General features: G+C 37.6%; 9 protein-coding genes across 12 annotated transcripts; 4 read left to right on the top strand and 5 right to left on the bottom strand.

The window, feature by feature from the left end:
• The first annotated feature begins 1,580 nt into the window (after positions 1 to 1,580).
• On the top strand, positions 1,581 to 3,317 carry LOC17897220 (pentatricopeptide repeat-containing protein At1g52640, mitochondrial). Its single transcript, XM_006306194.2, has one exon. It carries the CDS (start codon positions 1,610 to 1,612, stop codon positions 3,197 to 3,199), a length of 1,590 nt encoding a protein of 529 aa, XP_006306256.1. The 5' UTR covers positions 1,581 to 1,609; the 3' UTR covers positions 3,200 to 3,317.
• A 76-nt stretch (positions 3,318 to 3,393) lies between these two features.
• LOC17898907 (O-fucosyltransferase 13) lies at positions 3,394 to 5,825 on the top strand. Of its 2 annotated transcripts, XM_006307309.2 has the most exons (6): positions 3,394 to 3,631; positions 3,838 to 3,914; positions 4,242 to 4,312; positions 4,436 to 4,524; positions 4,631 to 4,852; positions 4,951 to 5,825. In XM_006307309.2, exons 1-6 carry the CDS (start codon positions 3,507 to 3,509, stop codon positions 5,681 to 5,683), a joined length of 1,317 nt encoding a protein of 438 aa, XP_006307371.2. In that variant the 5' UTR covers positions 3,394 to 3,506; the 3' UTR covers positions 5,684 to 5,825. The 2 variants fall into 2 exon arrangements, with proteins under 2 accessions (XP_006307371.2, XP_023644591.1); XM_023788823.1 differs by lacking the exon at positions 3,394 to 3,631 and having other exon boundaries at positions 4,208 to 4,312.
• LOC17900469 (pentatricopeptide repeat-containing protein At1g52620) lies at positions 5,824 to 8,528 on the bottom strand. The gene has a single exon (XM_023788822.1). It carries the CDS (start codon positions 8,288 to 8,290, stop codon positions 5,837 to 5,839), a length of 2,454 nt encoding a protein of 817 aa, XP_023644590.1. The 5' UTR covers positions 8,291 to 8,528; the 3' UTR covers positions 5,824 to 5,836.
• A 134-nt stretch (positions 8,529 to 8,662) lies between these two features.
• Positions 8,663 to 10,522, bottom strand: LOC17896784 (signal peptidase complex catalytic subunit SEC11C). The gene is made up of 8 exons (XM_006305628.2): positions 10,309 to 10,522; positions 9,730 to 9,842; positions 9,553 to 9,624; positions 9,426 to 9,461; positions 9,293 to 9,338; positions 9,101 to 9,188; positions 8,941 to 8,998; positions 8,663 to 8,850 (listed from the first exon to the last, which is right to left on the bottom strand). Exons 1-8 carry the CDS (start codon positions 10,385 to 10,387, stop codon positions 8,800 to 8,802), a joined length of 543 nt encoding a protein of 180 aa, XP_006305690.1. The 5' UTR covers positions 10,388 to 10,522; the 3' UTR covers positions 8,663 to 8,799.
• Positions 10,523 to 10,764: 242 nt separating this feature from the next.
• On the top strand, positions 10,765 to 11,878 carry LOC17899966 (DCC family protein At1g52590, chloroplastic). The gene is made up of 5 exons (XM_023790279.1): positions 10,765 to 10,987; positions 11,139 to 11,196; positions 11,292 to 11,399; positions 11,488 to 11,580; positions 11,671 to 11,878. The coding sequence occupies exons 1-5, from the start codon at positions 10,810 to 10,812 to the stop codon at positions 11,750 to 11,752; spliced, it is 519 nt and encodes a 172-aa protein (XP_023646047.1). The 5' UTR covers positions 10,765 to 10,809; the 3' UTR covers positions 11,753 to 11,878.
• Positions 11,879 to 11,999: 121 nt separating this feature from the next.
• On the bottom strand, positions 12,000 to 13,444 carry LOC17897456 (RHOMBOID-like protein 5). Its single transcript, XM_006304825.2, has 5 exons — positions 13,078 to 13,444; positions 12,843 to 13,003; positions 12,596 to 12,765; positions 12,239 to 12,498; positions 12,000 to 12,094 (listed from the first exon to the last, which is right to left on the bottom strand). Exons 1-5 carry the CDS (start codon positions 13,341 to 13,343, stop codon positions 12,022 to 12,024), a joined length of 930 nt encoding a protein of 309 aa, XP_006304887.1. The 5' UTR covers positions 13,344 to 13,444; the 3' UTR covers positions 12,000 to 12,021.
• LOC17896648 (phospholipase D alpha 2) lies at positions 13,383 to 17,051 on the top strand. 3 transcript variants are annotated; one of them, XM_023790278.1, is made up of 5 exons: positions 13,383 to 13,471; positions 13,921 to 14,017; positions 14,247 to 14,352; positions 14,448 to 16,350; positions 16,427 to 17,051. In XM_023790278.1, exons 3-5 carry the CDS (start codon positions 14,257 to 14,259, stop codon positions 16,858 to 16,860), a joined length of 2,433 nt encoding a protein of 810 aa, XP_023646046.1. In that variant the 5' UTR covers positions 13,383 to 13,471; positions 13,921 to 14,017; positions 14,247 to 14,256; the 3' UTR covers positions 16,861 to 17,051. The 3 variants fall into 3 exon arrangements, with proteins under 3 accessions (XP_023646046.1, XP_023646045.1, XP_006306783.2); XM_023790277.1 differs by having other exon boundaries at positions 13,921 to 14,021; XM_006306721.2 differs by lacking the exon at positions 13,921 to 14,017 and having other exon boundaries at positions 13,395 to 13,471.
• Positions 17,052 to 17,316: 265 nt separating this feature from the next.
• On the bottom strand, positions 17,317 to 18,531 carry LOC17897821 (putative F-box protein At4g22170). Its single transcript, XM_006306075.1, has one exon. The coding sequence runs from the start codon at positions 18,529 to 18,531 to the stop codon at positions 17,317 to 17,319; it is 1,215 nt and encodes a 404-aa protein (XP_006306137.1).
• A 1,391-nt stretch (positions 18,532 to 19,922) lies between these two features.
• LOC17899820 (lamin-like protein) lies at positions 19,923 to 20,521 on the bottom strand. The gene is made up of 2 exons (XM_006303703.2): positions 20,332 to 20,521; positions 19,923 to 20,212 (listed from the first exon to the last, which is right to left on the bottom strand). The coding sequence occupies exons 1-2, from the start codon at positions 20,519 to 20,521 to the stop codon at positions 19,923 to 19,925; spliced, it is 480 nt and encodes a 159-aa protein (XP_006303765.2).
• Positions 20,522 to 21,359: the final 838 nt, after the last annotated feature.

Raw genomic sequence — 21,359 nt, 5'->3', positions numbered from 1 at the left:
TTCTCTATGCAAGCCGTACGAAGAAGGAGCATCCACATTCCCATAACCTTGTGGTTTGGGTCCTTTTTCAAGTGGAATATGTGCTTGAACTGCATATGGTCTTCAAACCACTCCTTCTCGCTCTTCGTCATAGGAATATCCAACCCTTTATCTAGTAGAGACAAAGTTTCATGGATATGGCACCTTGTCGATAGCTTTATCTTCTTGTTGTACTGACTCGGTGGGAAGTACATTCTTAACGGCTGCATTGGTGTCTCGTCGTCGGAATCCTGCAAAAAAACAGTAATATTGTCTTAGTTCTACCAGTTTTACACACACAGTTTTACCAGTTGTACCTAGTTTCACTAACACAGACAGTTCTACCATTTATACCCAAACGGTTGTACCCAGTTTTACCTAGTTTTACAACACAGTCAGTTTTACTTATAGTTCTACCAGTTTTACTTAACCAGTTCTACCGAGTTACACCTAATTTCACTACACTAACAGTTTTACAGCTAGTTCTACCAATATTACATAACAAGTTATACCTACTTTTAACGAAATACCATACATCAATTGAATCAAACACCAAATCGTTTTAGACCCTTACATCGTTTTCATTCGAGTTGGTTCCCGTGTTGGAGCTTTCCTCGTCATTATCTCCATCTTTCTCTTTAGAACCTTCTTCTTGTTCTTCTTCTTCTTGTTCATCTTCTTCTTGTTCTTCTTCTTCTTGTTCTTCTTGTTCTTCTCCTTCTTGTTCATCTTCTTCTTGTTCTTCTTGTTCTTCTCCTTCTTCTCCTTCTTCTCCTTCTTCTCCTTTTTCTCCTTTTTCTCCTTCTTCTTTTTCTACTTCTTCTCCTTCTCCATCTTCTCCATCACTATCCGATGAGGATCCTAGAGTTTCACTACTCTCCTCACCGTCTTCTTTCTCCTTCTCGCCGCCGGTCTCCTCCTCTGCCACAACCGCCGGCGCCTCACGGAAATCGGCCAATGCTCCTTCTTCCTCGTTTACTTCTGGAGTTATCTCTTTCTCCCCGGCCGGCGGAGAATTCTCATCCGCCGAGAGAAACTCTTCGTCCGCCGCTTTGTCTACTTCCCCTTCCCCAATGGGTTCTTCTTCGGCCGCTTTTGCTTCTTTTGCTACTTCCGCCGCTTTTGCTTCTTCGGCTTCTTCCGCCGGCGCCGATTTCTCTCCCAATGCTTCTTCAACCATTTCTTTCTTCTTTCCCCTTCTTGTTTCAACCATATTTCTTCCAATCAATGTCAATACTCAAGATGATACTCGATGATTGCTCAAAATGGAGAGAAACTGAGAAAAACTACTCGAATTCAAATCTGAGTTCTCGACACTTAGAGAGAAAAAGAGAAGAAGAAGAAACGGTTCGATTAGGGATTTCTCGTTTTTAATTTTTTCAAATTTTTGTTTTTTTCTTTTTTATTATTTCGGGTTTCTGGGTTATATTAATGGGTGGGTGGATATATCCAGGTTTTTGATGTAATAATATAGTTTTGACGAGGATACAGTTGTAATTGAAGTGTTTTTCGATTTAAATAAAAAACAAAAAACAAAGAAAGAATAGAAAGGGAGAATAGCGATTGTTCCTCCCCAAATAAGGGCACATCAATGGCGATTCGAACATTGTCTTCTCTTGTTCGTGCTCTGCATCAAACTCGTAAAGCTCGATCATTTCGTTTCTTTTCTACTCTTCTACACGATCCACCATCACCAGAGCTTGTGAACGAGATCTCCCGTGTTCTTAGCGATCACCGGAACCCTAAAGACGACCTCGAACACACTCTTGTCCCTTACTCTCCTCGAGTTTCGACGAATCTGGTCGAACAAGTTTTGAAACGCTGCAAAAATCTCGGCTTTCCTGCTCACAGATTCTTTCTATGGGCAAGGAGAATCCCAGATTTCGATCATAGCTTGGAAAGTTATCACATTTTGGTTGAGATTTTGGGTAGTAGCAAACAGTTCGCTCTGCTTTGGGACTTTTTAATCGAAGCTAGAGAGTATGGTTACTTTGAGATTAGCTCTAAAGTGTTTTGGATTGTGTTTAGAGCTTACAGTAGAGCTAATTTACCCAGTGAAGCTAGTAGAGCGTTTAGTCGGATGGTTGAGTTTGGGATTAAGCCTTGTGTTGATGATCTTGATCAGCTTTTGCATTCGCTTTGTGATAGAAAACATGTGAGTCACGCTCAGGAGTTTTTCGATAAAGCCAAAGTGTTGGGGATTGTACCGAGCGCGAAGACTTATAGCATTTTGGTAAGAGGTTGGGCTAAAATCCGAGATGCATCAGGTGCACGTAAGGTGTTCGCTGAAATGCTGGAGAACGGTTGTCCTGTGGATTTGCTTGCTTACAATGCACTTTTAGACGCTTTGTGTAAATCTGGTGACGTCGATGGAGCTTATAAGATGTTACAAGAAATGGGTAGCCTTGGACTTAAAGCTGACGCGTATAGTTACGCGATATTCATTCACTCGTATTGCGATGCGGGAGATGTTCACTTGGCTTATAAGGTTCTTGATCGGATGAAAAGGTACGAGCTTGTACCCAATGTGTACACGTATAACCATATCATCAAAACACTCTGCAAGAACGAGAAAGTTGATGATGCTTATTTACTGTTAGATGAGATGATTCAAAATGGGGCTAATCCGGATACTTGGACTTACAATTCGATAATGGCTTACCACTGTGATCACTGCGAGGTGAATCGAGCAACAAACCTTATGTCGAGGATGGATAGAACCAAGTGTTTACCGGATAGACACACTTACAATATGGTTCTCAAGTTGCTGATAAGAATAGGGAGATTTGATCGCGCAACAGAGACATGGGACGGAATGAGCGAGAGAAAGTTTTATCCAACTGTTGCGACATATACTGTGATGATTCATGGGTTAGTAAGGAAGAAAGGGAAGTTAGAGGAAGCTTGTAAGTACTTTGAGATGATGATCGACGAAGGGATTCCACCGTATACTACAACCGTTGAGATGTTGAGGAATCGATTAGTTGGTTGGGGACAAATGGATGTTGTTGATGTTCTGGCAGGGAAGATGGAGAGAAGCAGTTCTTGTTCCATTAGAGATATGGCAGCTGAGATGAGAGGAAGGAGAAGGAGATTGGAACGTCGAAGTGAAACAAGTGATGATGATGATGATGATGATGATTTTGAGCTTGAAAGAGTGATACGAGAAGATACATTTTAACATTTCAATAATTGTTGTGAGATAAAATGTAAGAGTTACATGAATTCAAGATTTTGGATGTGCAATGTATGAATTTGGTAAATATCGATGTATGATGATATGGAGTGGTTTTGGTTAATTTAAGCTTCTGAAGGAACCAGAGGGTTTAAGTTTATATTTTTCTTCTCTGTGGTAGTGTGGTTTCTTCTCTGATGAAACAGAGTTAATTTTGCCACCGACGACGGTTGCGAGTTGCTTTTTACAGATAGATCTGAGACACTTAACAAGCTTCCTTCGATCTGAAGTTGCAATTTCAAAACCTAATCAGATGATTGGGTCTCCGGTGAAACCACTGTTCGTCTTCGTCTTAACTTTTTCTCTTCTCCTCGTCGTCATTCTTCTATCTCCGTCGCCACATATTCTGCAGATTCCATTCCCTTCCGGTTCATCAGTGTAAGTATTCGTCTTTTCTATATTCATATTACTACTTCGATTTGTTGGATTCATGTTGAAGAATCGTTTCAAACGGTTACTGTATTGGGAAGTAGTCAGATGGTTGATATGCCCGTGAAACTCAATTAGCACAATTGTTAATAAAAATGATTTTTTGCTGCAAAATTTGGAAAAGTCTGCTTACCAATTTGTGTTATCTGCTTCAGGGGTTCTGATATATGGAGTGTCAAGAGGATAATGGAATGGAGACCATGCAAATGGTGGTTACAAGGACACCTCACTCGTATGCACTCTTCTCCTATGTTTTATTAGTTAAAGATTTCACTTTTGTTTTGTTCTGTCGAATAGATTCTGTGAAGTGAGGTTTATTACTTGGGATAAGGTAAAGTTGATGTAAATCAGTAGTTAGTTCTTGAGGTTTTCTTGAGATTTGAAATTTGAATCTGATTTAATCAATTCCAGTAACAGTATCTTGGCTTTGGTCTGAAAAGAGTAGACTTTGTAGTTGGGTGGAATGTAGATTGCTTGTAGTGAGTTTTACTTCTCTGAACTTTGTGATCGGTCTTTTCATTGCAGACAACTGCTTTGGTTTTTTGTTCAAATCCTGCAGCTCTACCCGCTAAAACTAATGGATATATCCGCGTTGATTGCTATGGTGGCCTGAATCAGATGAGACGAGATGTAAGTTTTAAACAAAAGATCCACCATTTCATGAATCAGTGCACATGTTATTCATGAAGACTTCAGCTTGCATTATATCTGCCTTTAGATATCTAGCATCTGATGATGTGATGCTGCTTGCAGTTGTGTGACGGAGTTGGGATTGCTCGTTTGTTGAATGCCACACTTGTTCTACCAAAGTTTGAGGTAGCTGCATACTGGAACGAGTCAAGGTACTCCCGGTTTTTTCTTGAGATCAAATCTTTGATTGCAATTTCAATTGTTCATTGTTGATTTGATCAACGAAGACAAGTTAATCAGTGATATGTATTGGTACAGTGGATTTGCAGATGTGTTTGATGTAGACTACTTTATTCAAAAGATGAGTGGTTACATCGAAGTTGTAAAAGAATTGCCAAAAGATATTGCATCAAAAGAACCATTCAAAGTGGACTGTAGCAAAAGGAAGGGTCAATTTGATTACATTGAAAGTGTTCTTCCATCACTGTTGGAACATCATTACATTTCTTTTACACCGGCAATGAGCCAACGCAGGGACAGGTACCTTTCTTATAGTCTATATTGTCTTTGTATGTACTTGCTATTTCTAAAATATTTGAAGTATCTTATTCTTCTACTTTGATACAATTCGTTCTCAGGTATCCAGAATATGCAAGAGCCACTCTATGTCAAGCATGTTATTCGGCTATTCGACTCACTAGTTCTTTGGAGAAGAAGGCCATCGAGCTTTTAGACGCTATTCCCAAACCCTTCTTGTCGCTTCACCTCAGATTTGAACCAGACATGGTGGCGTACAGCCAATGTGAATACCCAAACCTCTCTCGTTCATCTATAGCTGCCATTGAAGCTGCTCGTGTTGATAGGAAGCCATGGACTGGAGAACTAGCTCAGATATGGAGAAAGCGAGGCAAATGCCCTCTGACTCCTAATGAAACAGTTTTGATGCTTCAGTCACTTAACATCCCAACAAGCACAAACATATACTTAGCAGCTGGGGACGGTCTAATGGAGATGGAAGGATTCACATCCGTTTATACAAATGTGTTCACAAAATCTGTTTTACTTAACCAAGAGGATTTCACCAGAATGCATGGAAACACAAAAGCTGCATTGGATTATCATGTGTCCATCAACAGTGACGCATATGTGGCTACTTACTTTGGAAACATGGATAAAATAGTTGCAGCTATGCGTACATATAAACGGATGCATAATACTCTATTCCTGAGTAGAAAAGCATTTGCGGAGCTCACTTCTCAGGGTCTTGAAGGCGTAGCGTTGAAGAAAGCTCTCTGGGAAGTTCATAAAAACGATTTTGCCATAGGCAGAGGTTTTGCTTTGCCTGACTGCTTCTGTGAGTTTGAGCTGTAATGATGTTTCTTTTCTTATCACATTCTTGAGCTGTCACAACATTTGTAATGACAACACTTTGTTCATGTACCATTTTGATAGCCGCTGAGACCTTCTGTCTCCAAATACAAGAAAGTAGTATATAATCTGAAATCGTTCAACAGCTAACTGTCTTTATCTTACAGAGATTCTACAGTTCTCAGGTTCTTTAGTGTCGTTTTTTGCAACCATTGCATGCAAAATTGTTGAAGCCTCAGATGTCACTCTTTGAGGTAAGTGTTGCTCTAAAACATGCGAGTACCTAACAGCTACTTCAAGACCTTTTTCATCCAGATGAAAAAAGTCCATGTTCCTCCATTGCTTTGAGTTCCCAACCACACAAAAACCATGCAAAATAGCAGCAAATGAAACAGGATCAGGAGAGAAGCCTTTCTTCACCATTCTATCCTGAAACCTACAAGCAGTCTTCACCATTCCATGAACACAGAGACAAACAAGGACAGAATTGTAGGCAGCAGCGTGGTCTGACCACCCATCTAATTTCATTCTATGGAAAAACTCAAAAAACAGAGAACTTTGTCCCTGATCATTTGGTTCACCAAGAACATTTTCAGATGTCTTTTTCACAAATCCCTGAAGTAGACAATTGAAGGTGACTTCATTAGGTACACAGTTGTTTGTCAACATAAGCTCCCAATAATAAACTGCTTTTCCAAGGGTACTACTGTCTTTAGCAAAACTTCTTATAAATGTTGTGTAGGTGACAACATTAGGCACCAGGCCACAAGATTGCATCTCTTTGAAAGTCTCCTCAGCCAATTTGAAATCTCCTTGGCAACAATAACCGTTGATAAGAGAGGTGTAAGTTACCACATTTGGCTTACATTTACTCTTCTCCATGCCTCGGAAAATCTTTAAGGCAGTAGCCATATCCTGTTGTTTTACATATCCGTCAATGATTGTGGAATAAGTGAACTGATCAGGTACAAGATGTTCGTCATTCATCCTATTCATACACATTAATGCCTCATTCAACATTCCGGATCTGCAAAACCCCTTTATCATAGCATTTTGGTGCACGACATCAACCTTCACACCTTTGTCAATGGAGAGAGTAAAAACTTTCCTTGCCTCATCAAAATCACCACTTCTGATGCATACATCTATCAACGTGGCATACACATAAGCATCTGGTAGAATATCCCGGTCTAGCATCTCTGAGAAGAGGATTTTGGCAGGTAAAAATCTACCGGTCTTGCACAATCCACTCATCAGCATATTGTAGATGGCAGCATCTGGTGAAACTCCTCTATCTATCAATTTAACTTTCATATTAATAGCATCATCCATATGGCCTGATAGAACAAGACCATGTATAAGGATTCCATATGTAACTATATCTGGTTTGCAACCTTTTTCAGCCATTTGTAGAAGCAGCTTAGAAGCAATGTCATACTCTTTGCTTTTGCAATAGGCTTGTATTAGAGGGGAATAGGTTAAATTGTTCGGAATCAACCCTTTCTTCCATGCTTCATCCAAAAGCCTAACAGCATCCTCCATTTTCCCTTTTTTACACAAACAATTAATCAAAATGCTATATGTTGCTATATCAGGCTTGCAATCATTAGCTACTATCCATCGTATACACTCAGCTGGATCAACCATAGAACCGTGCCTATACTTAGCATCAATGATGTTATTAAGGAACCAAACACTAACCATTAAACCCCTTTCTTTCACTTCCTTTAAAAGTCTATCACTGGCCACGAAATCCCCTTTCTTGCAGAACCCATTTATCATTGTTCCAAAAGTTTGTAAAGTCGGCATAAATCCCTTCAATTTCAACTCCTTGAAAACAAGATTCGCATTTTCGATATCGCCCAGCTTACAATATCCACCAATGATTGTGTTGTAAAATACAATATTTGGAACACAACCTTTACCCCATCGATCTTCAATCAGCTTTCTACCTTCTTCTACCTTGCCTTCACTACACATACCTTTGACCAGTATACAAGTACTGTAATTATCAACACAACCACCTCTCTCACACATTTCATCATACATCTTCCGTGCATCTCCAAGTCTCCTACTTTTCACTAACAAGCTCAACAACGAGTTGCAAGCAATAACATCAGGCACAGAATCATGTAGCTCAACTACATAATTATAAATCTCCACTGCTTTACTTAAACATCCCGATTCAGAATAAGCGTGAAGAACATGGCTCAATGCTTCATGTGTAAGCTTCACATTTTCTTTTCTCAGATGCCCCAGTACATCTTCAATCTCATCGAAGATCCTATGCCTAGCTAAGAGCTTCAGAAACGAAGAACAAGCAAACCCATTTGAAAAGAACTCGTCTTTCTTCTCACTCGATAGCCAATCAAAAAGCTTAACGCCGATTTCAGCATCCTGGATTCGATCGAAAACGAAAGGTGAAATATCGACGAAGCGCACTTCTTCTTCTTCAGCGAAGCAATCGTCGAGAATTTGAGTCCAGTTTTGTTGGGTTCTGAGGATGGATACAGTGTCACTTACAAGTTTCTTGATACGGGGAGTTATCGAAAGATGGGATCGAGGAGCATTGGTAAGAGGTTTGATGCAAGAGAGAAGGGTTTTAGACATTACAGAGAACTGTGAAATGGTTTTACTCGTCGTCAACGGCGTTTTGATTCATGAGGAGAGACATTAGGGGTGGGGAAGAAGAAGAGAGGTAACCGGAATTAGAAAACAAACCAAACCGAGATTGAACCAAATCTGTTTCATTTGCAGAGAGTAACTACGAGGAAGTGTTATCTGATTATTAAGTAAGATTGTAAGATTCATATTTTATTGTATTTGATGCGTTTTCTGATTGTAAATGATTCCTTGTCGATACATACGTATGCGATCACTACTTAGTACTTATTTTTCGAATCTTGATATGAGTTTTACAAAGCAAGACAGTTCATTCATAGGATAACGAATCTCGATTTGGGGGTAAACTCATTTCTCCACGAGTAAAAATTAGCTTCTGATTCTACTGTTTATCTAAACCACAAAAACGAGTCTTTAGATTTGTTTCTTTCTTTTTCCATTGAAATAACAAGTCTTTAATAAAAGGGTTTTGTAGAGTTCATTCCTTTCCAAAAGACTCAATCCTTGGACGTTATAACGAGTAAACCCAATGCACCTATGAGAATATACTGCAAATAGAGAAGATCCAAATGTCACAGTGAGAAAACCGAAAAAAAGAGAGGTAGAAATTTGGATTGGATTATAGAATGAGAATGTACCTTGATGATAGGCTTTTCTGTCATGATAATAGTCACCCATCCAACATAAGGCAAGAACCTTAATCACACAAAATAAAGTGGTAAAGAAACTATGAGTAACAAAAGAGCTTCGATTTAAACATTGCTCAGGCATTGAGAGTTTGTGGCTGAAGTTAATTACCCGACAGCACGACCCATTATATGATGTCGATTTAGCCAAAGCTGGCCTTCAGCATACAGAAGTCTGTCATCTCCATAGTTATTGTCACCTGGAAAACATATATTGAAATGTGAATGTGTGCCGAAATGAGTAACACTATAAAAAACTATTTACATTCTAAAAGGTGAATTTTCAAATCAATAAAACCCGTACCTTTTGTCAGAACATCAACTTCTCCGGTATTTTCCCTCTCGTGAACCTATAATGTGATGAACACCAAGAATCAGCAGGGTTTTCAATAGAGTATTTACAGTATACGTGCTACGAGAGTCTAGAAATACGTTACCTTAATGACACGATGGACAATGGGAATGTCACGACCCTGAGGAGAAGCATGAAGCAAAAAAAAAACAGTAAGGAGACAGACACAACATCAATGAAAGCGCAAATGAGACCAAAATAGGGGAACTTACATCAACATTGAAAACAACAATTTCGCCTGCTCGAATCGGGTCCTTACTCATGTGCAAGAACAATATATCACCCTATAAGATATCACATTCGTTATAATTTTGAGTTAACAAACATCAAAGATAGATTATTAGTGACTTATTCATCCACAAAGAGAGAACAAAGCTAAGTCAAATTACCCTCTTAAAACCAGGTTCCATACTTCCAGAAAGAACAACCACCACAGGAGATTCACTTCCAGTGACACACATCAAAGCTTTCCATATGATCAAAGCAGATGTAACAATCATTCCTACCAGATTTCAACACAGAACAATGAATCATTTACTTATGCCACAATTTTTTTCATACAACTCATATTGAAAACAAACTAATTCAACCACCAGTAAACCATCTTGTTAGCTCAGAACCACCTCTAATCTTATTAGCTCAGAACCAAAAACGAAAAAACACAAACTTTAACAATAACAGTTACCACATTTCCCCTCAACACAGTGTATACTTCAAATTCGCATGTAAAAACTAGTAATCTATTAAGAATTAGACTCAAATTTCAAAGTAAACGATCTAATGAAACACCATCGACTTCACCAAGTCTAATAACCAAAGAGGTCTCTGATTTTCTATAAAGATTTCAACTTTATTTATAAATATTCATATATTAACGAACCCTAAACACCAATTAATCGATTTAGCTTCACATAAACCCAAATTGAGTTCAACGAGACGAAACACAGAAGACGAACGAAGAAACGGACCTAGACTGATCGCTTGAGTGAAAAGCTGACGGATCTGAATAGATTTGATAGAATCTACGGTCTCTCCGATCCAACCCATCTTGAAACCTCCGAATTTTTCCAATTCACGCCGAAGTATTATTTAGATCGAAGAGACGAACGTTGTCTTAATTCTCAAAGCGTTGCAGTGGAGAAGAAGGGTCTCTCTCTCTCAGCATCAGCTTTAAGGCACGATTTCTCCAAAGAGCGTTTTCTTTAAGATCGGTTTTCCATATTAGGAAACCCGGTTTACAAAATTATAACCGGTTTAAAATCCTTTAGTGGCTGCGCTTTAATGACGTGGTTTTAATCTTTGGTTGGCTACATTCTGATGACGTGGTTGGCTACGTTTCAATGACGTGGCAAATATTTACCCCTAAGATGACTCTTATTTACGAAAACGGCATTACTGTGGGAATAAAAATCAAAGCTAGTTCCAAAATTAGTGGCTCACCGGAGAAGTTTACCGTTTCTGCGTTTGAGATGGCGATCGTTGTTCCGGCGAGTTTCGGGCGATTCACTGTTCCGTCGCGTGCGCAAGTTAGACTGAGAGTTTCTGCTTCTTCTAACCAACGCACCTTTCGTCGCGATTCAGTAGATTGGGTTAAGGAAACTTCAAGTTTTTTCGAAGAAGACAAGAGGCCCATCATGTTGTTCGACGGTAATCTCCGTTTAGTAAAAGTTTAATTTGTAATGTTTAGGTTAAAATTAAATTTCGCATTATGCTAAGTTTTATACATATCTCAACGGATATAAACTATATAAGTTTTTATCACATCTGAAAGGTTAATATTTTGATTCATATTACATAGGTGTTTGCAATCTTTGTAATGGAGGTGTGAAATTTGTTAAAGACCATGATCGAAACAGGTTAGTCTTGTTTTTTATTATTCAACTTCGTATTAAAAGTTTCAGTCTTTTCACTGGAGGGTGTCTAAAGAACTGTTTTATGGAATTGTTTTCAGGAGCATAAGGTTTGAAGCGTTACAGAGCGAAGCGGGAAAGAAACTGTTAATGCGATCAGGAAGAGCTCCTGATGATATATCGAGTGTGGTACTTGTCGAAAAAGATAGGTACATATTGTGTTTTGATATGAACCGGGAAAAATAAAAACTTTATAGGCCATCAAGTGAGAGTGGTATGTGTTTTTCTTCTCTGCAGTTCTTACATAAAGTCAGAAGCGGTGTTGAAGATCATGAACTATATTGACTTACCATTTCCACAGCTTGCATTCTTCTTTCAGTTTGCGCCTCTGTAAGTTCTCCATTAAGGATAAAATAGCGGTAGTGTCTACGCGTCGAGTGATTGATCTTAATAAACAAATGTTCTTTTGACATGTTGCAGGTTTGTGAGGGACTTTTTGTATGAAAATGTTGCAAACAACCGATATGCAATGTTTGGTCGATCTGATTCATGTGAGATCTAAGAATACATTACTGATTGTGTTCCTACTTTGCCACAAAATTAAACTAGATATGTAAAAAATGTTTCCTACAGTGTAATATATGCTTTTATACAGATATATAGTTTACAACAGCCATTAGACAACAGATACATATGTTATGTACTTTTCGAATTATGTACTTGTCGAATGTATAATCTTTCCGATGTTGATATTTGTGTTAAACACGGAAAACCTTGGGATTGTGTGTAATAGTCTTTTTTCCAGAGAATGTGTCACTGGTCTACAAGCTGCTAATTGAATTCTCTGAGTGGCATGCTTTGTATGGTATGTTCTCTGAGAAGCTTACTATATCCCGCACCGAATCTGCAGAAATTTCAAGGAAAGTTTCAATTATTACTGACCAGAATATGAAATATTTCACAACATTGGGAATTTTGTTTGAGTGTTGATGGAAGATTCAACTACTTTTTCATCTATTATGGTTCATTGAATCTTTTGTGAACTTACCCTGCAAGAAGGATGGCTAGAGATGTAAACCTCAAGATGTGTTGATAACACTTGTGTTTTGATTTCTTGTGTTTCATGTCATAACCAGAAGGAATGTATTTGGGGTTCACGTAACCATACTGCGGACGGAGAAGAATGACAAACCCAAGGAAGAAACCAGCTAGGAATCCTCCAAAATGAGCAGAATTGTCCACACGTGGTAAGAATCCGACGCTTAGATTCAGAACAATGATCAGGATTAATGTCATAAGTGCAGTACACTACAAAAAAAAATTGATTAAGATCAGCTTTCAATAATGCACCAGAAATATTTCATTGTCTCGGAAATATGAAGTCGAAACTAGAAAATCTTTTTACCTTGTTTTCGTAGATTGTCCAGTTTGTGATCAGCTCTGAGAGCATTGCACCGAGTAATCCGAATAGCGCACCAGATGCTCCGACTGATACCCGTTCTCCTTGGGAATCTGTTAAGCAAGACATCAGGCTTCCTCCAAGCCCGGAGATCATATACAGAGCTCCTATTCTCACTGTAATCTCACCAAACTCTTAAATCAGATCAAAGCAGTCTTGATGACGGATAATAGAGGGTTTTAAAGGGTCTTACGGAATCCGAATTCTTGTTCAAGGCGCATTCCGATACACATTAGGCTGATCATGTTAGCCAGCAAGTGAAGGAAACCACCGTGAAGCCATATGCATGAGATGAGACGCCATTTCTCACCTTCCTCCACAAGTCTCCTTTCGAGAGCTCCGAGTTTTCTCAGCCTGAATTCAACAAGAATCATCCATCAAACCCGGGGAAAAAAAAATAACACATTGTTGAATCAACATGTCCTTACGTGGGAATAGAAGGACCGAGAAGCATGTTCTCTTTGATCGGTTGAAACGAAAGCCTTCCAAGGACATCAAACAAGATGCACTCATCTGATCTCGCAGGGCAATCGTTCACATACATGGTGGTAGCGAATGTGATGAAGTTGGCTGCTAAAATGAGAGGCACGAGCCACGCAACCCATGGCACGGGAATGGGCGGGCGAAACTGTGGTCGCGCTGGTGGTGGTGGTCCGTTTTCGATATCTGGTGGAATCGGCGGTCTCTTCCCCATTTCTGGAAAAGAGTGTCACGCGCGTTTGCTCGTCAGCTTTTTGGCTGAGGTTTGAGGATTAGATTGAACCGCTAAATTGGTGGAAAATGTGAAGCTGGGAGAGAGATTCGGACAACCTTGTGGCCAAAGTAAGAATTTTTACCTTTTACTCTCTCTCTGTTTTTTTTTTTTTTTTCTAATTACATTAGGCAGTTATGTTCGGTAAATTTGTTTGGTCCAAACTAGTAAATGAATTCCAATCAAAACCAGACTGGAAATAAATCGAAAGTTAAACGAACTGATTAAAACTGAATTATTCTTTAAAATACTACCACAGAAGATCCATATACAATGTACATTCACCTGGAAATGTGATTTCTTATGTGTATGTTGCGTAAATTATGCAATAACTAAATTTCAATCTATTTTTTGGTTTTAAAAAAAAATAAAAAAGAATTTTTCTAATCACTAGAGCGAGTTTAGTCATCACTTAATCTGGATTTGGACACGTATTAGGCATCAATGTCTTAAACTCACAGCCAGTGTTTTTAGTAAAACTCGTTTCTTTTTTTTGCTTCATCTTCTATTAATATCACAGAAACATTCAGCAGCTCCTCCACACACAAAGCAGCTTCCTTCGCGGATCAAATACTGAATTGTTCCAAACCAGCTTCCCCCATCTCTCTCAGAATTTTGTAGGTAGTTTCTTTTTTCTTTTTCTTCCTCTCCTCTGCAAATCTTGTTTCTTACATTGATCTTGGTGATCACAGGTTTCTAGTATTCTTGTTTTGATCACATTTCATCTATTCTGATTACGGTTAATGACTTTTACACATTGATTTGCTTAAAATATATTCTTAGGGGTGTTTCATACTTTGCTAATCTAATGTATGATTGTTACTAATATGTTATATGATGTTACAGGTGGAGAAAAATGGACGAGTTTTTGTTACATGGAAGATTGCACGCAACAATTTATGAAGTTGATCGTCTCAATGCTGAAGGAGGTAGATCAGGTTTCTTAGGATCGGTATGTCATTTTTTTTTCACTCATCTAATAAATTAAATTAAGATACTAGTAAAACTTCCCTTCATCTCTTCCAGTGTTCTGTTTAATCATTCCAGATTCTAGCAAATGTTGAAGAAACCATCGGTGTTGGCAAAGGAGAAACTCAGCTTTACGCTACAATCGATCTAGAGAAAGCGAGAGTTGGACGAACTAGGAAGATATCAAAGGAACCAAAAAACCCAAAGTGGTATGAATCTTTTCATATTTACTGTGGTCACATGGCTAAACATGTTATATTCACAGTTAAAGACGCTAATCCGATTGGCGCGACATTGATCGGAAGAGGTTATGTTCCTGTGGAAGATATTTTGCATGGAGAAGAAGTTGATAGATGGGTTGAGATCTTAGATAATGAGAAAAACCCCATTGCTGGAGGATCAAAGATCCATGTGAAACTCCAATATTTCGGTGTTGAAAAGGATAAAAACTGGAATCGAGGTATCAAAAGTGCTAAGTTTCCAGGAGTTCCTTACACATTCTTCTCTCAGAGAAAAGGCTGCAAAGTTTCTCTGTATCAAGATGCTCATATTCCTGGAAACTTTGTCCCGAAAATCCCTCTTGCGGGAGGGAAAAACTATGAGGCACATCGATGCTGGGAGGATATTTTTGATGCGATTACTAATGCGAAACACTTGATTTACATTACTGGTTGGTCTGTTTACACTGAGATTTCTTTGGTGAGGGACTCGAGGAGACCGAAACAAGGAGGAGATGTGACCATTGGTGAGCTACTCAAGAAGAAAGCTAGTGAAGGTGTTAAGGTAATTTTGCTTGTTTGGGATGACAGAACATCAGTTGATTTACTGAAAAAAGATGGACTTATGGCCACTCATGATGAAGAAACTGAGAATTTTTTCAGAGGAACCGACGTGAACTGTATTTTGTGTCCTCGTAACCCTGATGATGGTGGAAGCATTGTCCAAAACTTGCAAATCTCAACTATGTTCACTCATCACCAAAAGATTGTGGTTGTAGACAGTGAAATGCCGAGTGGGGGATCAAGATCCAGAAGAATTGTGAGTTTTGTTGGTGGTCTTGATCTTTGTGATGGAAGGTATGACACTCCGTTTCACTCCTTGTTTAGAACGTTGGATACTGCCCATCACGATGACTTCCATCAACCAAATTTCACTGGCGCTACGATAACTAAAGGCGGTCCTAGAGAGCCATGGCATGACATTCACTGTCGTCTTGAAGGACCTATTGCTTGGGATGTCTTGTATAATTTTGAGCAGAGATGGAACAGACAGGGCGGTAAAGATATTTTGGTTAAAATGAGAGAGCTTGGTGATATTATCATCCCGCCTTCTCCTGTTTTGTTCCCAGAGGATCACGATGTGTGGAATGTTCAGTTGTTTAGATCTATTGATGGTGGAGCAGCTGCTGGATTTCCTGACTCCCCTGAAGCTGCAGCGGAAGCAGGTCTTGTGAGCGGAAAAGATAATATAATTGACAGGAGTATCCAAGATGCTTACATTCACGCGATTAGACGAGCTAAAGATTTCATCTACATCGAAAACCAGTACTTCCTTGGAAGCTCATTTGCTTGGAGCGCGGATGGAATCAAACCCGAAGAAATCAATGCTCTGCATTTGATTCCAAAGGAGCTATCTTTAAAGATTGTTAGCAAGATCAAAGCGGGAGAGAAGTTTAAGGTTTATGTTGTTGTTCCAATGTGGCCTGAAGGGATTCCTGAGAGTGGATCAGTCCAAGCTATATTAGATTGGCAGAAAAGAACAATGGAGATGATGTACAAAGATGTAATCAAGGCACTTAGAGAAAAGGGACTCGAGGGAGAGGATCCACGAGATTATCTGACATTCTTCTGTCTCGGGAACCGAGAAGTCAAGAAAGATGGAGAGTATCAGCCTTCAGAGAAACCTGAACCAGACACTGACTATATCCGAGCACAAGAAGCACGCCGCTTCATGATCTATGTTCACACTAAAATGATGATAGGTAAGAGTATCATCAACAGTTTCAGAATTTATGATCATTTATATGAACCAAATGATTCAACATCTAATTTTTGCAGTTGACGATGAGTACATTATAATCGGATCAGCCAATATCAACCAGAGGTCAATGGATGGTGCAAGAGACTCAGAGATAGCAATGGGAGGCTATCAGCCATATCATCTCTCAACAAGACAGCCAGCTCGAGGTCAAATCCATGGATTCCGCATGTCGCTATGGTATGAACATTTAGGAATGCTCGATGAGACCTTCCTCGATCCATCGAGCCAAGAATGTATCCAGAAGGTTAACCGTGTTGCTGATAAGTATTGGGATCTTTACTCAAGCGAGTCACTTGAACATGATCTTCCCGGTCATCTACTTCGTTACCCGATCGGAATTGCTAGTGAAGGGAACATCACTGAGCTTCCTGGATGTGAATTCTTTCCTGACACAAAAGCCCGTATCCTTGGTGTTAAATCTGATTACATGCCTCCAATTCTTACAACCTAAGCTCAGTGGCAGTATCTATACTATATAGGTAATAAATAAGATTTTCTTCTCTTTTCTTTTGCTGAATAAGAGTTACAAAAACATTAGCCCTATCCTATTTAGACACTACTGACGATTCAAAGAGAAGAGAATACAGTAGTATGGTCCGATTTGATACTTGTTTGGTTGCTTATTACTGTTGAACTTATGAATTCATCTATTATCGTTTTTTTAATATAAGTTTACTATTTTAACAAAAATTAACGTCGATGTTTAGTGTTTGTTTTGAATGTTTCATTTTATACAATTACGTTCAAGGTTTCATTTTGAAATTTATATATGATGATTTTAACCTAGATGATGAACTTTTTTCTATATATGATAAACTTGCACGTAACGTACGGGATCATCTTAAATTATTGAATGAAGGAAGTAGAAAGAAAAAAAAAAAAAGCTACAACATTGTTGAGACCAACATCATGTACGTTTTGTGAAACTTGGTAAGAACCATTGAGCTCTAGAGAATTGAATTGGAGAAGTATCAAATAATGTGTGTAGCTCCTTTGTCTCCTGTGTCTCGAGATTGAAGATAAAGCAGGTATCATTAGTATTCTTCTTTCCATGACAAGCAGCATTGAAATAGATGCAATTTCTTCTAATGAATCCTCCATCATGAGTGTTATTGGCGAGCACAGTGATGCCTTGATCGAAAAGCATAAACTCGTCGTCGTCCAAGGAATGAATCCGTTCTCGTTTCTTGATGAATCCTCCTGATGAATAAACCTTGTAAAGCCGGAAGGACCACGATCTATCCCTAGCTCTCCAGCATTTTTCAACCTTGAGTACATTACCTGCTACGGTGACTACAAGTTGTGTGGCACAAACGCTCCATGAATTACTTGGTAGACGGATTTGTCTACCAAACTGAAATGTCTCCACAGGAAAACAAGATTGGAATGTTTGTTTTACAATCTCTCCAGAGAAATCAAATATTTTGAAAACACCATAAAAATAGCTCAAGAAGTAAAGATTGTGATCCTTGTAAACCATGTGGTAACAATCCGGAGTTTGTGGGATTTGGTTCCACGAGGTATCTCCTTTCTTGGCGTAAACTACACACCAATCTCTAAGTCCCCAAGCAACTAGATAATCTTTGGTTTTCTCGTCAACCCAAAACACAGGTGATCGTAAGCTAATACCTCTGTACCTCATTCTTTTGTCACTTGCAATGCTTAATTCATAGTCTTTCCACAATAACTCTACACAAGGTAGATCGATCCTTTCGTGGGTAAAGAGATTCACAATGTGGAAATTATACAGAGGATCTCGTCGAGGATCTCGCATTAGTAGCCAGCTTCCATAGGTTGCCATACAAACACTCTTTGCGAATTCCATACCAAGATCTTGCGTTTTGTAGAGTTTGTGTTTTTCTTCGGGGTTGAATACGGTGCATGAAAAGTTATCGTTCTTGTCGTCGTCTTCGGGAAAGAGAACCAGCCACGGGATCTGATTTTTGGGCACGGATTGTGTCGAAGCTGAGTACCAAGACCAACACACGGATTTAGCTCGTTGGTAATTAGTAAAGCTTAAGCGTTCGAACACCGATATCAAGAGAACTTGAGGGAGATCGGACCAGGATTTAGATCTAAGACACTCATCATCATGATTAGGGTTATGCTTCTCCACTGTCATGATTAGGGTTAGACGGAACCTAGGAATTATTTTGGTCAGGTTTTACTTTGATGTGAGCTAAATCGGTCCTGTCTCTATAAATAACCCAGGTACTGGGTGTATTGTTTTCTTTAAAATACAGTAAAACCTATATAAATTAATAATGTTGGGAACATGAAAATCTATTAATTTATACATGTTTTAATTTATCGATAAATTTAATAATTATTAATTTATAGAGAGATTTTCTTAATTTGAAAAGTTTTTTCAAAAAAATATTTAAAAATAAAATTTAATCGTGATAATTAAAATTTTATATAATCAATTACAAAGAAAATAATTATTATTATATCTTGAAAGATAATGCTAACAATTTCTGACATAGTAAAATATTAGAAATAAACTCTAACAAAAACTAATGTGTCAATATATACATATATTTTAAAATTTTTACCTAATTATTAATTTATAATATTGACGGGACCATATATTTACAAAGAATTTTCAAAAAAATTATTATCTTATTATTTTATCGAAATGTGTCTAAAATTACACTAGTCTCACCTTGGGACCGAATAAATTTATTAATTTATAGAAATTATTAATTTATCGAGTATTAATTTATAGAGGTTTTACTGTACTTGTTTTGTCTTGGAAAAAGGGAAATAAACAAATTTCAGAAATCCAAATGATAATTTAATCTAATAGTTAGTTATAGGTTTTCCATAAAATATTGTAAATATGAGAAAAACGTTTCCATGTTTATAGGAGTGCATACAAATAGTATGTTTCGTCTGTCTTACTTGCGAAGATTACTGGATAAATTCTATGTTATTTACTTTTATTACTAATCTAAAATAAAGTAAAATCTTATTATATAAAGTATAATTTTTAAAGTTAGTCATTAACGTGCTTGATAAGATGTTGACACGTTTCAATTTTAAATTTATTTTTAAAAAAGAAAGTAAAGTTCTAAACCTATTATAAAAAAAAAAACTTATACTTGTTCATACTAAAAACATTAAACATAATCTGTAATAATTTTATCGATTTAGAGATTTTTATTTATAATAAAAAGTTTTGCTCTAATAAATTTTAAAATTAAAGAGATAACTATAAGAAAATTTCATATATAAAAGATAATTCTGATACTTAAATAAAGAAAGAAAGAGTTAAATTTCAAAAAGATATTATAATACATATATTAAAAAATGAACTAGTATTCAATGTATTATCTAAAGTAATCATCTCATCTTGGTAATTTCAACCTTAAAAAAAAATCGAAAATGAATCGTCTTGAAGCTACGATTTTTATTCAAACGAAATGTTAACAGCATGTATCACTTAAAAGATACATCACAAAACCAAGCAATTAGCTTAAAAACACTAGCTTATAACATTATAAAACTAGTTCACATTAAAGCCAGAATGGACACAGCAGCGAAAGAGAAAGCGGATGAGGATATGAGAGTAATGGAGTTTGAGGTTGTAGACGGTTGAGGAAGGACGTTAACGGCGAGCTTCATGCCTTGGTCGCAATAACCTTTACCACAAATGAAGTAATAAGGCTTTGGCTGAAGGAGTTGGAATACATCTCGTCCTCCTCGTGTCACGTTGGATATGAAATCAGTGTCTATGCATTGCTCGTAGCTACTCTTGTTTACTTCAAGGACGTTGTGACTAGTTGGATCGAACCCAAAATCTGCCAATTTTAGATGAAAAATTAATTTAAAACTAAAATTATATTATACTTATATGTAAAGTTAAAACGCAGTAAGTTGGAAAAAAACAAATAGAAGAAGCGAAAATCTTGTTACTGACAGAGCCATTCGCCGGAGTAGAAGCGTTCGTGGTTGGCCCAGTCTGAGAAGTTAACGTTGGGGTTCCAAGTGTATCGTCCGCCACCTACTCTGTGAAGAGTAGTAGTAGTACTTGATTCTACCCTAACTATCATCATTACTACTATTAAAAAGAGCTTTACCAAAACAATTTTTTTCGGAAAGGTTTCCATATTTTTTTTCGTATGGAGTTGTTCGATATTATTGTGTGTATATATATAGCCGGTCGAGGAGCATGAAATTTAGCATGAACCCCGAAAAAGTTGTTTATGCGTGAGATTCCCTTTTTTCTATGGTCAACAAATCAACATGCAAGAGCTCGTACACCTTTTTTATTTTAATTTTCACTTCTTTTTTTTCGTTCTCTAACTCATCATGATTTTTCTTTCGTTTATTTGGTCAACAATATTGTTCCACTTGCAAGAAGAGCTAGCTCGTACAACTTTTTCTCTTCCTCTTTTTTAACGTTATAATTTGTTTAGCGTTTAGACCATTTATTTCGATTTAATTTTACTTTTTCAGGTTTTAAGTAGTTCAAACAGGGAAGTTTAAGGATCCATAACGTGGTCTCGTAAAGTTATGAAATTAGGCCATTCATTTATATTTAAATGAGACGTATGGATGACATCCAATCAAACACTAAATCAGGTTCAAGTAAGGCTAACTTCCAACTTCCGGAACCATTGATACATCCTTAATGAAATCTTGGTTTATATAATACCATGTGCCAATCTTAAACCCAACTACCCCGCAAAGCGGAGGTAATACGATATGTAAGAAACCAGGGAAGTAGTTCAAACAGGGAAGTATAGGATCCGAGTCTCTATGACTCTATCGGATATATATATATATCCTTCATATCCCTTATGTGGCTAGTCTGAAAGAATTTAGCTTTATTGTATTATGCATGCTCTATGTTTTATGAACTATCTTGCTTAATTTGTAACACATTTGATCTTATAATGATCACGTTTTTTAAAATTTCGTTTAAGATTTCATTTTGAATTTCAA

Source organism: Capsella rubella, unplaced genomic scaffold (genome assembly GCF_000375325.1).
Source record: "Capsella rubella cultivar Monte Gargano unplaced genomic scaffold, Caprub1_0 scaffold_1, whole genome shotgun sequence".
Classification (NCBI taxonomy): Eukaryota; Viridiplantae; Streptophyta; class Magnoliopsida; order Brassicales; family Brassicaceae; genus Capsella; species Capsella rubella.
This window is presented reverse-complemented; position numbering and strand designations above follow the sequence as displayed.